General features: G+C 40.7%; 1 protein-coding gene across 1 annotated transcript; it reads right to left on the bottom strand.

The window, feature by feature from the left end:
- Window positions 1–918: 918 nt before the first annotated feature.
- Window positions 919–14170, bottom strand: LOC124285542. Its single transcript, XM_046721788.1, has 7 exons — window positions 13973–14170; window positions 12619–12706; window positions 10995–11194; window positions 9112–9197; window positions 7974–8178; window positions 5743–5955; window positions 919–963 (listed from the first exon to the last, which is right to left on the bottom strand). Exons 1-7 carry the CDS (start codon window positions 14168–14170, stop codon window positions 919–921), a joined length of 1035 nt encoding a protein of 344 aa, XP_046577744.1.
- Window positions 14171–14508: the final 338 nt, after the last annotated feature.

The following is a 14508-nucleotide window of genomic DNA, read 5'->3' as shown; positions in this document are numbered from 1 at the left end:
GTTGACAGTTACATAGACGGATTCTTTAATACAAATGCATAAAATCGGTGATTTACAATGTGATTAGGTTGTCTGACAAAACATCCACTTGCACAGTTTGTGATCGATTGAATCATTGGATCAAGAGATATTTACAAAAAACGGGTCCACATGCATTTCATGCCAAACTATAGTTGCGGGTACAGCAACGTGCAGTAAACTTGGACAAAGTATGTGTCCCAGTCCACCCAGCTGTAAATGTACTTCGTAAGGATGTGAAAGCCGCAATAACTCGCCTAGTGGCTGCAAGAGTTGTATGGTCCCCAGGAGTTGATCTTAATAATAAGATGTGCCGTTGAGACTGACATCCAATGATCGAGGAGAAAATACCCAGCACCTTCAGCATGCACTAATAATAATAAAAATAATAATAATAATAAAATGATTGAATAGAACAGTAACACTTAATTTACAAAAATAATCGCCTTTGCGCCATTAGGGCACCTCAATGGGAAGAAAAATGTGCCCAGAATTCTAAAATGAGCGCATGGCGCATGTTATTAGAATTGAAACAACAAATATTCTTTTGAAATAATGGTCCGATTGTGACCATTTATAGCTCATTTTGTAGGGAAATCATCTAGCTTTAGATCCAAGTATTTGACGTGGTGAAATCTAACTTTGATTGATGAGGGGGTTTCGTCGTTACGTCCTTTTCCTTTTACATAGTAATAGGGTTTGGTGTATACACCTATATGTCTTTCTAACGCTGTTTCTAAGCGAGACACGTCCCTATGTTCTAACCCGGATCTTCAAGAAGTATTACGGCGTATTTGAAGGACTCTGTATTTTGGTTCGATAATCAGTCCATCTGGCCTGTCCTTCCTCTGTACCACTGAATCACAGGAACCTAGGATTATCAGTTAATCAATGAAAGCATTAAATAATAGTTCGGAACTTGTTCTCGATCGCATGTCGCGCCAACTGCAAAAGACACACTGAAATTGTAACGAAAAATGGAGTTCCGCCCGTAAACCCCGCTTGAAATGTATTCAGTTAAATTTGGATTATTTCGAGGGTTCGGGTTAAGTGTAGGATTAGGTTATTTTAGGGTTTTACACACAATCTATTCTTAGGCATAGAACGATAAAAACGGAGGTTACGGGCGAAAATCTTTCCAGAAAAATCACCAGTTGAAAACAAAAACGCGCAGCTTACACATTCCATGCTTTCTGATCCAGTGATCTTAAACATCAGCCCAGTGGAACCATGATACTGCAAGTCGTCTATATTCCTTCAACACCAAACTCTCGCTTAGATGGGTGCAGTCAACCTTGTCCGGTCAGACGTGGATCTCAAGTGACTGCGCACCACCCCGATACACACCCCCCTCCCCACCCCGCGCATGTTTTGCACGACAATCAACCAACACAATATTGGTGCGTTTTTCGCGACACCACCCAACTAATCCGCGAACTGTCAGTACATATATCTATATAATGAAAGCGACAACCTCATTGGTCACACGGAATGTCAATCACATTTTTGCGGAGTGGTGAATTCTTCTTCTGGCGCTTAAGGTGTTCAAGTGCATTCAATCCTCAGTAGAAAATATTGTTGTGCTCTCTGATAATGATGAGCAACGATTTATCTTGAAACTGAGGCCCCATGGTGGTACCCATTCATTGTGTACTGGTCCAAGGTAAATAGATTGTGTTTTGTTTGTTTATTTTTAACTCCGCAAAATTTCAGTGGCGGTCTGTGTATAATCGAGTCTGTTAAGGTCAAACGTTTTATTGTACAAAAACGCCTCCAGGCTTAAAACCAAAGCATAATTACGTGAATATAAATAAAGACGTTAAACATTATGTATACATACATACATACATACATACATAGATACATACATACATACATACATACATACATACATACATACATACATACATACATACATACATACATACATACATACATACATACATACATACATACATAGATACATACATACATAGATACATACATACATACATACATACATACATACATACATACATACATACATACATACATACATACATACATACATACATACATACATACATACATACATACATTTACACGTTGTGTGTTGTTCATTTCATTTTGCAGATGCATGTTTGATATATAGTGAAAGATTGAATATATTTTTATTTATAATATAGATTCGTTCTTTGTCGCTAAAATAATTACACAAGCATTTATCGGTGACACTAATATCAAATAATATTTAGTATTTTACATTCGAAGATCACTGTAAAATGGACAAACACAAATAACTTTATTTTACTATTCTATTGCTATATTGCATAAGGGTCAAATTCATTTCGATTTTTCATTGGACAGTTTTCTTCCTTCGTTTACAGATGGATTTGTAATGAAATGTTTTAGTATTTTGGTAGATTTAACTTTTGAAAATTTGTAATATTCATATCATGATCTATCCTCAAAAGTGGAATACCATTCTTAATAGAAAACGTTTATAGATTCCAACTAACTAGACAAGACAACCAGTTGAGAACCATTTTTTTCCAATCCTGTAATCGACCCAAATATGCAAGTCAGTCGCTGTGTCGTTATACAAACAAGAGGGGCGGTGGGGTAGCCTAGTGGTTAAGGCGTTCGCTCGTCACACCGAAGACCCAGATTCGATTCCCCACATGGGTACAATGTGTGAAATCCATTTCCGGTGTCCCCGCCGCGATGTTGCTGGAATGTTGCTATAAGCGGCGTAAAATTATGCTCACCCACTATACAAACAAGATGTCGATTTCGTGACTCGTTTTTTGAACGAGCTCTGCATAAACCCATTAGTCCTGACAAAATATTACTAAATCCAAGGCATTCGTCACCACTTCGCCCACTTTCCGTAACCTCCAAGAAGAAGACTCGTCCCCCACTCGATACTTGTTATGTGCGAAAATACGACAAATCAATCAGAACGCGCGTAAATGAGCGCGGTGCTTTGATAAAAATAATCCCGAATACTTAAATCGTTTATGGCATTAAGTCATTGTTTAAAAAATCATGAAAAATATATATCGCCATATTGAAAGTACAAAGAACGTAGCTAACAGGATTTTGCTGCCTATTCTGAAGTTTTTAATAAGAATCATGCGATTGACGGTGAGAGATTCAAATACACGCACGTGCGTTTGTTGACATAACGGCTCTCATGGGTCCAACTGAGTGTATTTCTGACGATCTTGCGAGCTTGTTATGGAGATTGTACGTGCGCTTCCAACAATTTTAGGAAATGTAATTATTAATCGCTACGAGTTTCAAAACAATAATATTATATTTGTGTGTAACTAATCAACTTTAATCTCAAACATTGGGCTTTTATTTCACATCTCTGGGGATATTTTAGTCTGACTATCTTTTTGGTCATTCATATTTTTTTCAGCGAATTCATTGAAAATTCCACCAGGGGTTTGACAGCAAGATTACACGAATGTTCAGTTTGAGAAATATATTAAAGTCATTCTTGAGTATGTGCTTTGGGATTTAATGTAGCTGAAACTATTAAACTTTTTTTGGCATATTAAAAAAAACAATTCCCATTTGTGATTAGTAAACCCTAATTGGAAATATAAGGTTAACAGCTGGTAATAATTACATTAGAATGTGTCTTTAACAAATATGTTTTTCTCCTTCTTTTAGTTGTATCAAAGAGGTGTAATTCTTTAACATAAATAAATAAACGAACCCCCAAAACAACAACCTAGCAATACAATGTACATGTGCTTCGGTGATAATTACGATACATTGGAATCAAACAGGGATAGAGTTATCGTTCTTGTTTAAAGTAGTTCTGATGTTCATGCGCCAATATGAAATCCTTCCAGAGGGGCACGAGTCGGTATTCGGCTTGTCCCGGGATAATACGAGTTGGTCACCAGAGCATGAGCATCGATCTGCGCAATTGGGAACCGATGACATGTGTCAACCAAGTCAGCGAGCCTGACCACCCGATCCTGTTAGTCGCCTTTTACGACAAGCATAGTCGCCTTTTATGACAAGAATGGGTTGCTGAAGACCTATTCTACCCCGGATCTTCACGGGTCGGAAAGATTAAGAAGGTTTCCGTTGGAGATACATTGTCAGGAATATTTTTGTGATTGATACCTGAGGCATAGTCTGACCTACACGGCACAATATGGGATTGAAATATAGAAACTTCCCAAATTGAAATTTGGGACATGGAAACGACTGCAACTGATATATATAATGTGACATTGATCAGCAGCTCACAAGACTTTATCCTTGACTCCACCAAACTTTATATACATGTTAGATAATAGTTTTGCCATTTACTAATTACATTAATAATTGAACCTGTCATGTATAACTTCAGAGATATGCTCCTGACAAGTAACTATTAAAGACATTTTGCACTAATGTTTCCATAAAAAGGGCAAAAACTAAAATTCTGATAAACATTAGAATAGCAAAAGTCACATCTGTTGGTCATGATTATCTTGTGTTTTAAGTTTGGTGAACCTAGCATCTATAGTTACAGTTATATGCTCAGGACAAGATCCCCATCAAACACATTTTGCACTAAGTCGTGTTTCCATGGAAACAAGAAAAGTAAAATTCTGATAAACTTCAAAATAGCAGAAGGCACGTCTATGGGTAATGATTAACATGTGTGTGAAGTTTGCTGAACCTAGCATGTAATCTTTAAGAGATATGCTCCGGACAAAGTTTCGGGACGGAAGGACGTACCGAAGGACAGAATTAACGCTATATACCCCCTGTACTTCGTAGCGGGGCTATAATTTCGACGTCCTCACATAATATACTATGGAGTCATAGAAGACACACTGTCGCCCTCACAAAACGAGCAAAAGGTGACAAAATTAACCAAAGCGCGACAACACGACATTTTGGCCTTTTTGTCACATTTTCGCACTTTATATAATATTTCTTTCATTCAACAAAAGGGCGACAATGCGACCACGCTACAGTTTTCAACGTCGAAGTATATCGCGGTGTCGCCCCACCTAAAGTGTATAAAAAAGCGTAACAACGCAACAATGTCAGGATTCCATAATAAACAGTCCATCGGAAAGAATGGCTACGTGCATATATACTCCTCACAAAAAATCCAGCAACAAGGGGTTTTTTTCTTAGAAAATTTTCATGTATCAAAATTCATGATACTTGAATACAAAGATAAAGGTCTTGCACACTCCATTAACAAAAAGAATTTAAAAAATCGTTAAACAATAACAAAGTTACCAATCGTCAAAAACGGTACCAATGAAACAATCACCCAGAATGTGCTGCATTGAAGAATCAATATGTTTGAATTACAGTTAATGTCAATTTTGAACAACCATCGTGTGTTCAGTAATGTGTATGACCGCCATTGGCTCCAATTCAAGTTACTACACGCCTTGGCATTGACCAGATGAGTCTGCCAAATGTCTCTTGTGGAATGTTCCGCCATTCTGTCCATAAGGCCTGAAACCCGTGAAGGTCCGGGTTATAATATTAGCCTTCAGTAACCCATGCTTGTCGTAAGAGGCGACTAACGGGATCGGGTGGTCAGGCTCGCCGACTTGGTTGACACATGTCATCGGTTCCCAATTGCGCAGACCGATGCTCACGGTGTTGATAACTGGATTGTCTGGTCAAGACTCGATTATTTACAGATCGCCGCCATATAGCTGGAATATTGCTGAGTGCGACGTAAAACTAAACTCACTCACTCACCCATAAGGCCTGTTCCAGTTGGTCCAGGGTCCAGAGACCTTTAACACGCCTTCCAAGAATGTCCCAAGCATGTTCTATGGGATTAAGGTCAGGAGACGACTTTGCAGGCCAGTCTATATGCGTGATGTTGTTGTTCTGGATAACATCAATGTCAACTCTTGCTCGATGGGGACGGGCATTATCATCCATGACAATGAAGTTGGGCCCTGTTTGCTGTGCCAGAGGAATGATTACGGGTGTGATAATCTCATCCCTGTACCTTACACCAGTCATGATACCCCGTCTGATAACCACAAGATCAGTTCTGTGTCCAACACTGATGCCAGCCCAGACCATCAAACTTCTACCTCCGTGCTGGTCGTGTTCAGCAATGGTACAGTTGGCGTATCGTTCATTACGGTTTCTCCACACACGTACCCTACCATCGTGGAAGTCAAGGCAGAATCTTGACTCGTCTGTGAAGAGAACATGACGCCATCGATTGACCCTCCAGTTAAGGTGTTGATTTGCCCAGATCACCCTTCGTTGTCGAGACCCGTGAATGTCCGGGTTAGAATGAGCCTTCAGTAACCCATGCTTGTCGTAAGAGGCGACTAACGTGATCGGGTGGTCAGGCTCGCTGACTTGGTTGACACATGTCACCGGTTCCCAACTGCGCAGATCGATGCCCCTGCTCTTGATCACTGGATTGTCTGGTCCAGACTCGATTATTTACAGACCGCCGCCATATAGCTGGAATATTGCTGAGCGCGGCGTAAAACTAAACTCACTCACTCTTCTTTGTCGACGATATGCAGGCAGTGGGATGAGTCGTACTGGTCTTCTGGACCTCAGGCCTTCAGTTTCTCACTGTCTGTGTTGGGACCCTGTTTCCTGCAACTCTCTGAAGGTCATTCTGGAATGATGTGGCCGTAGTGAACTGGTTTCTCAGGGCTAGGGTGGCCAGATATCGGTCTTCTCGGGGAGTTGTCACCCTTGGACGACCTGTGCGTGGCCTCTCTGTCATCAGTCTAGTTTGGTGGTATCGAGTCATCCCTCTTAAAACGACACTACGGTGAACACTGAAATGATTGGCAGCAGCAGGTTGTGTCATACCCCCTGCACCATTCCAACAATATGTGTTTTTTAGGGCGTTTGTGTTCAAGCGATGTGATCTATGTTTTCGGACAAAATCAACTTGAATCTGGTTTAAGGTTATGTTTTCCTAGAAATGTTCCTGCTGCATTAATCTCGATGAATGGCTATCCAGACTGATAGCCAATACTTGCTGCTTAACTTTTTTGTGAGGAGTATACTTGGAAGTTCCGGCCTTCAAAAAATATTTCGGAATATGTTGCCTTGATTAACAGAATGTTAAGAGCGGGCTTGTTTGTCGTTCGTTTGTTGTTTGTAACGCACGTAACGATATTGCAGCTGTATGTCGGCGATTTGATATGACCCGACGTATTTTTTATTTTTTTTGCGATGGCTAGGTCCGTATTTGCCTGGGTGGCCCAGTGGTTATGGAGTCGCTCGTCACGCTGATTTCCCACATGAGTACAATATGTGAAGTCCATTTTGTCCCCTGCTGTGAGTGCTTGGATATTGTTAAAAGCGACGTAACACAATATTCTTAAACATGCCTTAAAGACTCCACCCCACCCGCCGCCCCGACATACCCTCGCGTCACCAACTATTTAATGGTGAGGCCAATAGAGGAACCATGGGTCATCACCCCGTCAACTGTCATGCAAATATTGTTTAACCTCATAGGACTAACCACAGGTAAAGGAGACCCAGTCGGAGCAATAAGCTTCGCAAAGTCCTCTCCCTTTAGGCAAGCCCTAAAGGTAAGTATGAATCGGTTTGTTTTTCCTATGTTCCTAGCTTTATCAGCGCCATGCACATTCGTGATGTCACTTAAACCTACAACCTATATGAACCTTATACCGTCCAAAGCGAGGTCTAATCCCACTCACGCACTCACTCACTAGTACTGGCACACACCCGGGTAGACTTGGACCTCATACTTATCGTAAGAGTCGACTAACGGAATCGGGTGATCAGGCTCCCTGACTTGGTTGACACATGTCACCGTAACCCAATTGCGTAGATCGATGTTCATTCTGCTGATCACTGGATTGTCCGGTCCAGGCTCAAGTATTTACAAACCGCCGCCATATAGATGGAATAGATGCAAGTTTAAAATACGATCAAAGAAAGTACTGGCACAGTTATCCAAACGTACTCACCTTATACACACCCGACTCAAGGGTTATAACGACCCTAGATTCCTTCCCCACAGTCACGGGAAGATGTGGGAAGACAACTTCCGCCCCCCACGTGCCCCTTATTTCACTGTTGATGACGGTACAGTTACCAACGCCTCCATATCTAAACCGGAAGTCTGCCATGTACAGGACGTCTTCGCCTTCCTCCATCATCATCACATACCATCTGAAAAAAATCAGATCTCTAACAGGAATACTTCCCCCCAACAAAACTGGAGTAGATGTGTCCATCTCAGCTATACTTCCAAATGAAATTCATTTGTAATCATGTCCTATTTTGAAATAAACCAGTTATAACCACGACCACTTGGTATTGAATGATGACTGACTGACTGAGTTTGGTTTTACGCCGCATGTAGCAATATTCCAGCTACATCACCACGGGGGACACCAGAAATGGGCTTCACACATTGTACCCATGAGGGGATTCGAACCTGGGTCTTCGGCGTGACGAGCCAACGCTTTAACCACTAGGCTACACCACCGCCCCCATTGAATAATGATGATGATGATATTGATGATATATATATAACTGGTCTGACTGACAACGGTCGTCACCTGAAGAACCAGTTCGTTTTATACAAAATATTTAAACATTTGCAGGAATGCGGTCGCTAAGCAAACATTATCAAATTTAACAGCAACAGTTCTTCTTATTTGGAATTACATAAATATCTCGCTAAACATTTCTTTTCCTCTCAGTTTAGTGAGTGAGTGAGTTAATCTTTATCGTCATATCGGCAATATATCGTGACGAGGACAAGTTATGAAATAAAAATGAATACATTTTGAAGATTAAAACCTGGACAGTAACACTACCGGAGTATCACAGATAGTACTTAAGGTAAAACTAAAATGTTATTATAAAAACATATTACTATAGAGAACAATACAATATATATATATCATCAGCAACTGAAGGTAGATCATCCTGCTAACGACCATGGACTTACAGTACATTTGCTGCAAGCATGGACCCATGCTGGATTTACACCATCCCTTCAGCCGCTGGCGATTGTAGTCAAATATAGCCATAATTTAAAATCACAAAAATACTACGATTAAAAATCTGATCTCAGTTTAGTTATAATTTACTTACCTTACAGCTTTGGTTGCTGTTGCCCTGACGTCGACCTTGACCTTGTTCGCTGGTCCGCACGGTATAGGGTGCTTGGACGGCAGCGTCTACAATTGCAAATGTGTATTACCGGAGACACATTCCTTTCTTCATGTTGTAAAAACTCTTACATAACAAGTAAAAGGAACACAGCTTCGACCTGCCATCTTTCCTCTGTGTGTAGACACTGTAAGGTTTCAGTTCGACTACGAGTGGGTGCAATGCTACTGGGTCTATTGAACTTATACATCTATCGAGAGTAAAAAAGGGTAACAAAAAGGTTATGCCAGTATGGCCACAACAATCAGAGACGACAACAAACACGGCTTCCCGAGTTTAGCAAGGTCATGTTATACGATGTACAACTTATTACAGTGATACTCGCGTTATGTTATGTTTTGTTTTGTTTTATATAAATTAACCTGCCAAGTTGTACTTCCCTTGTTCGGATAACTGTCAATGTTGGTTTATGTTCTATTTTGAAGTTAATAGGGCATGCTCTTTCTACGCAGGTTAAAAAAGCGCCATACGAGTCTTGTGCAAATGTTGTTTGATCATCGTAACAACACTGAAGTTTTACAGTGGAGTACATTTTCAAATATGATGCACCAAAATTCTCTTTGCCAGGCTTGTACGGTATGGACAACTGACACAGCATTTAACGATTACCTGGCATAATTACTCATGATATATGTAACATGATACCCACACAAAAAGTTTTGTATAGATTATTTTTATAATGCGAGTTTCGTCGGTTATATTTTCGCCACTTATATTCTGTAATCAATACATATGGCTAAATTTGTGTCACGTATCTATTGTTCTTTTATCTACAAAACACGATGTCCTAGCGACTTTGGGGAGTGAAGATGTGGAACTATGAATCGCTGATCAACACATACTATGAGCATGGTTGATATAGCGTCAGAGAATTATCTGCTGAAACAGAATCCATTGGTTGGTTGGTTGGTTGGTTGGTTGGTCGGTTGTTTAACGCCGCACTCAGCATATTCCAGCTATATGGAGGCGGTCTGTAAATAATCCAGTCTGGACCAGACAATCCAGTGATCAACATCATGAGCATCGATCTACGCAACTTGGATACGATGACACGTGTCAACCAAGTCAACGAGGCTGACCACCAAATCTCGTTAGTCGCCTCCTACGACAAGCATGGGTTACTGAAGACCAATTCTACCCGGAATCTTAACGCGTGGACGTACAAAGTAAAGTAGCCGAGATAATTACATCAACTACAGAAACAAACACTGAAAGGCACAAACCTGCCCTGCCTTAACGGTAGCGTAAGAAATATCCAGGAATCTGAATAAAAGATCACAGCTCATAGCTACCTGTGATTCGGAATGAATCCTAAATGGGATATTAATTAGATACCTTTAAGTCCTTCATATGGTACTTATGATCGTGAGTCCTTAGGGTAACACGTTTTATCATCTTCATAGTAAAACGGCTATGTATTACGAAGGGTCCGATTAAAGATAATGGTGATTAACCCGTAAGATAGTGATACCGATATAACAGATTGCCCTGTATGTATATAACCATGCTCAAACCCGTTTCTACCTACTCACAAGATCAGTGAAGATTCGGGTTAGAATTGGTCTTCAGCAACCAAGCTTGTTGTAAGAGTTGACTAACGGGATCGGGTGGTCAAGCTCGCAGACTTGGTTGACACATGTCATCGTATCCCAATTGCGTAGATCGATGCTCATACTGTTGATCACTGGATTGTCTGGTCCAGACTCGATTATTTACAGACCGCCGCTATGTAGCTGGAATATTGCTACGAGTGCGACGTTAAGCAGCAACGAACGAACTCTGAACATAAATGATCTTCTACTTACTGGGTTATGCCACCTAAACTGTCCACACTGACCAGGCATGTCTTGCCACTGTCCATCAGGCTGACAGGTTCGGACAGTGCCATTACGACAGAGCTTGAAGTCCCGCTTACACTGGTAGGTCGCCACAGCTCCTTCATAAACACCGTCATAGATTCTGCGCATGCCGACTACTTCCGGTGGGTACTGACATCCCTGAAACTCTGGACCAGAATAGTCGAAGCTTGAAACTTGAAATAAAGAGTGCAGCCAAATCGGATTGAAAATCAATATGTGTATCAAACTTGATACACACCGTGTTGTAATTCATAATTGACTGTTTCTGACATAAAGTAAAATAGAATCATGGAATTTACAATATTTCCACCAGAGTATGTATAATGGGAATGGACAACGGCTGTCCTGTAGTAGTGGGTGCCCATGTTTGTAGTGGATGGGGTTTTTTTCATTTTGAACGAACATTACTTCTTTCGTTTGCAAGCATCGACATGAACTGCGATCCCGTTAGTCGCCTATTTCGACAAGCATGTATACATATGCCCATGTGTCACCTGCAATGTATTTTGAACCTCATTCATTTATGGTACAAAAAAGCGAAATGGCAGATGAGACGACTAAAGAAAAGGCAATCACACGTATCATAATTGTCAGTATTAACGCCAAGAGATGCTTCAGAACGGTTCCATATAGCTCCTTCGTAAGGTCTTCGTCGATAGCTGTAGTGACCTTCTCGGACATCCTGTCTAGTGATTGGATCGTTTGGTCGTCACTCCGAAGGTACGGGTTTGAATCTCCACAAGATACATGGGTACAAGGTGTGAAAACACGCTTAATGTATTACTGGTACCACTCACTCACACACACACACACACACACACACACACACACTCTCTCTCTCTCTCTCTCTCTCTCTCTCTCTCTCTCTCTCTCTCTCTCTCTCTCTCTCTCTCTCACACACACACACACACACCATGACGCCACGCCTTCAGGGGGACAAATCCCGAAAGCCAGTTGTTCCACCTCTCTGTCGATACACCCGCGTCGATCATCAAGGTGTTGCCTTTACACTGGCCGCTGGATAGTATAGTTCAACTATCACGAGGCAGATCGAGACAACTGACCAGTTTCGCTTATGTAGACGGGTCATTCCGATCTGCAGGCCTGAAAAGCTTCAGCACCAGACAGATTGTGCAGAGGTATCGACATGACGCAGATGGCAGTCCTGTGACGGTCAACCACCGGAAGCCTTTTCCTAGTATGCCCTGTCTGACAGTATCAATACAATTGAAATCCGAACGATCTTGCAATGCAATATTGAACACCTCAAAGGTGTTAATATAAAAATCACGAAAATCAATATTCACAAACTGCTTACGCAATATTCTAGCAATATGGTGGGAAACACCAGAAATTGACTTCACACAATGCACCCATGTGAGGCATCGAACCCGGTTATTTCGGCGTGACGAGCAAACGCTTTACCCACTAGGCAACGCCAGATGTATTTGGGCAATTGTTTACAGTCTGAATTAATATTTATTTTACTGAGGTAATAAAATCTATTTTCAATCTAAAGTTGTATACTTTCTTTTGAATTTCAGTTTATTCAAAAAGTACGATCTGTTACCAGGCACACATGTTGCACGACGCATTCGATCGACGTGACACCTGGAGGTCTTTGCACATGACATCACAGAGCATACTCCCCTCAAACCCTGAAACCAACAAAATAATGCCATACAGCACCACTGGTACAGATAGAACTAAATACAACTGATTAAATGTTTCTGCGATATATACACTAAACGCCAAAATAAATGTTGCCCTCTTTCCTTAATGCCACAGGTACCTATCTTCAGCTGGCGTTGTGATGCGTGGACGTCCACTTCTTGGTCTGTCTACGGGGACCCCAGTCTGTCTGAAGCCCTGAATAAGTCTTATAACCGTGATACGATGGCATCGGAGGGCGTTGGCAACAGCATTGTATGTCGACCCCATCTGCACCATTACAATGGCTCTTTCTCTCTCTTCTGCTGTTAATCGTGGTGTATTTCCCGTACTTGTGTATCATATCATGCATTCTAGGCTCTCTTTATACCCTATAGAATCATTCTACATGTGAAATGGATGCAAATACTGCTTGCATATTGCTGCGTTTTGGCGATTGATATTGCTATGCGTAAACAGAAAATGGAAAAATGTTACTTTGCAATCAAAAATGTTAACAAAGATCATTTTAGATGTTCCTTAACATTTTTCACAATACCACAGACACGTTTTACTTGTTTTCACTAATGCAATTCAGTAGAAAGTGTTCTAAAAGAATGATATCATAGGAATTATTATTTTACAATTTTACACACTCTACAACAGTTGTGTGTTTTAATAGTTGAAAAATGGTGATTTTAAATAGTTTATCTTCGTCTCAAACCAGAATAATATTTCAACCTTTTATTTGGACATCTAAATCACTGTTTTTGGTTTATTTCGGCATGGACGAAAATAGGACAATTTAACTCTTCTGAAAAATATCCATTTCACCAAAATATTAATGCATTTGAGAATATTTTGTTTCATAATTTGCATAAAGCTGTGTTGTTAAGTTTCCATGTAAACTAATACCTTCTAACATGTCTTTGATAGCTTTTAAGTAATTCATAAATGTAGGAGGGTAACGTTTCTTTTGGCGTTTAGCGTATTATGTCGTAAACCGTCACATCGGTGGCTTCCATCACAAACACTTGCAAAGCCAAGTCAAAATGCTCACCAGCAATAAACAACAACACGGGAACAGATGGTACAAGTCCAAAATAGGGAACTACATGTACATCATTTTTGTCACTGATCCGTTCGCATTTACATTCGACTACGTGAAATAGTTTTCAAAAAATCTTGCTGAGGTCTTGAGTGTTGCAATCCTTGTCAAAATACCCATGATATAAGAATAATGCATATGTATACGTATGTGTGACATTATCTACCTGTGGCCAGTGTTCAATGTCGGTGAAGATGAATCCTGGTCTGTGGGTAAGTTTCCCTCGTCCGCTGCTGTCGCTGTTGAGGAAACAGGTGCGTGTCTCGGGTTGATAACCAACAGAGCGACAAGGGGAGGACATCAGGCATTCAGAAGCACAGCCATAAAGAGAATCACTTGTCAACTTTCTGAACACCTTCGTCATGTACTTGTCGTGTTGTAGTGCAGTAAACAAGTGGAAACAGTTGTTACAGTTTACCAACTTCATAATCTCATGGATGTACAGAACAATAACAACTCTGCGATGGAACATGACCATGACATCAACCTTTTCACACGATTCAGATTGCTTCGGCGTCAAATGAAACGAAGGAACTTATGGGAAAAGGCAATGAAACCGTTACTTCTCGATTCATCAATATTTCATCCCGGCAATAGACTGATTCAGCCAATGATGTAGACGACCCTTCATTATCAACTGGTAGTTTCACGGATAACGGGACTATGAATTAGACAATGAATATCTGATATGGGACCAACCAT

The sequence above is a fragment of the Haliotis rubra genome, unplaced genomic scaffold, assembly GCF_003918875.1.
Source record: "Haliotis rubra isolate DU_JTF1 unplaced genomic scaffold, ASM391887v1 Scf11, whole genome shotgun sequence".
Classification (NCBI taxonomy): domain Eukaryota; kingdom Metazoa; phylum Mollusca; class Gastropoda; order Lepetellida; family Haliotidae; genus Haliotis; species Haliotis rubra.
The sequence above is the reverse complement of the archived record's forward strand: the minus strand, read 5'-3'. Positions and strand labels throughout refer to the sequence as shown.

What these genes read in the sequence shown, in the direction of transcription:
- LOC124285542 (XM_046721788.1), bottom strand. Translation starts at nt 14,170, where the DNA reads ATGACGAAGGTGTTCAGAAAGTTGACAAGTGATTCTCTTTATGGCTGT. An exon ending in ACATTGAACACTGGCCACAG is followed by an intron (nt 12,707 to 13,972) that starts GTAGATAATGTC and finishes TGTTGGTTTCAG; the next exon opens with GGTTTGAGGGGAGTATGCTC. An exon ending in ACAGCAACCAAAGCTGTAAG is followed by an intron (nt 8,179 to 9,111) that starts GTAAGTAAATTA and finishes GATTTTTTTCAG; the next exon opens with ATGGTATGTGATGATGATGG.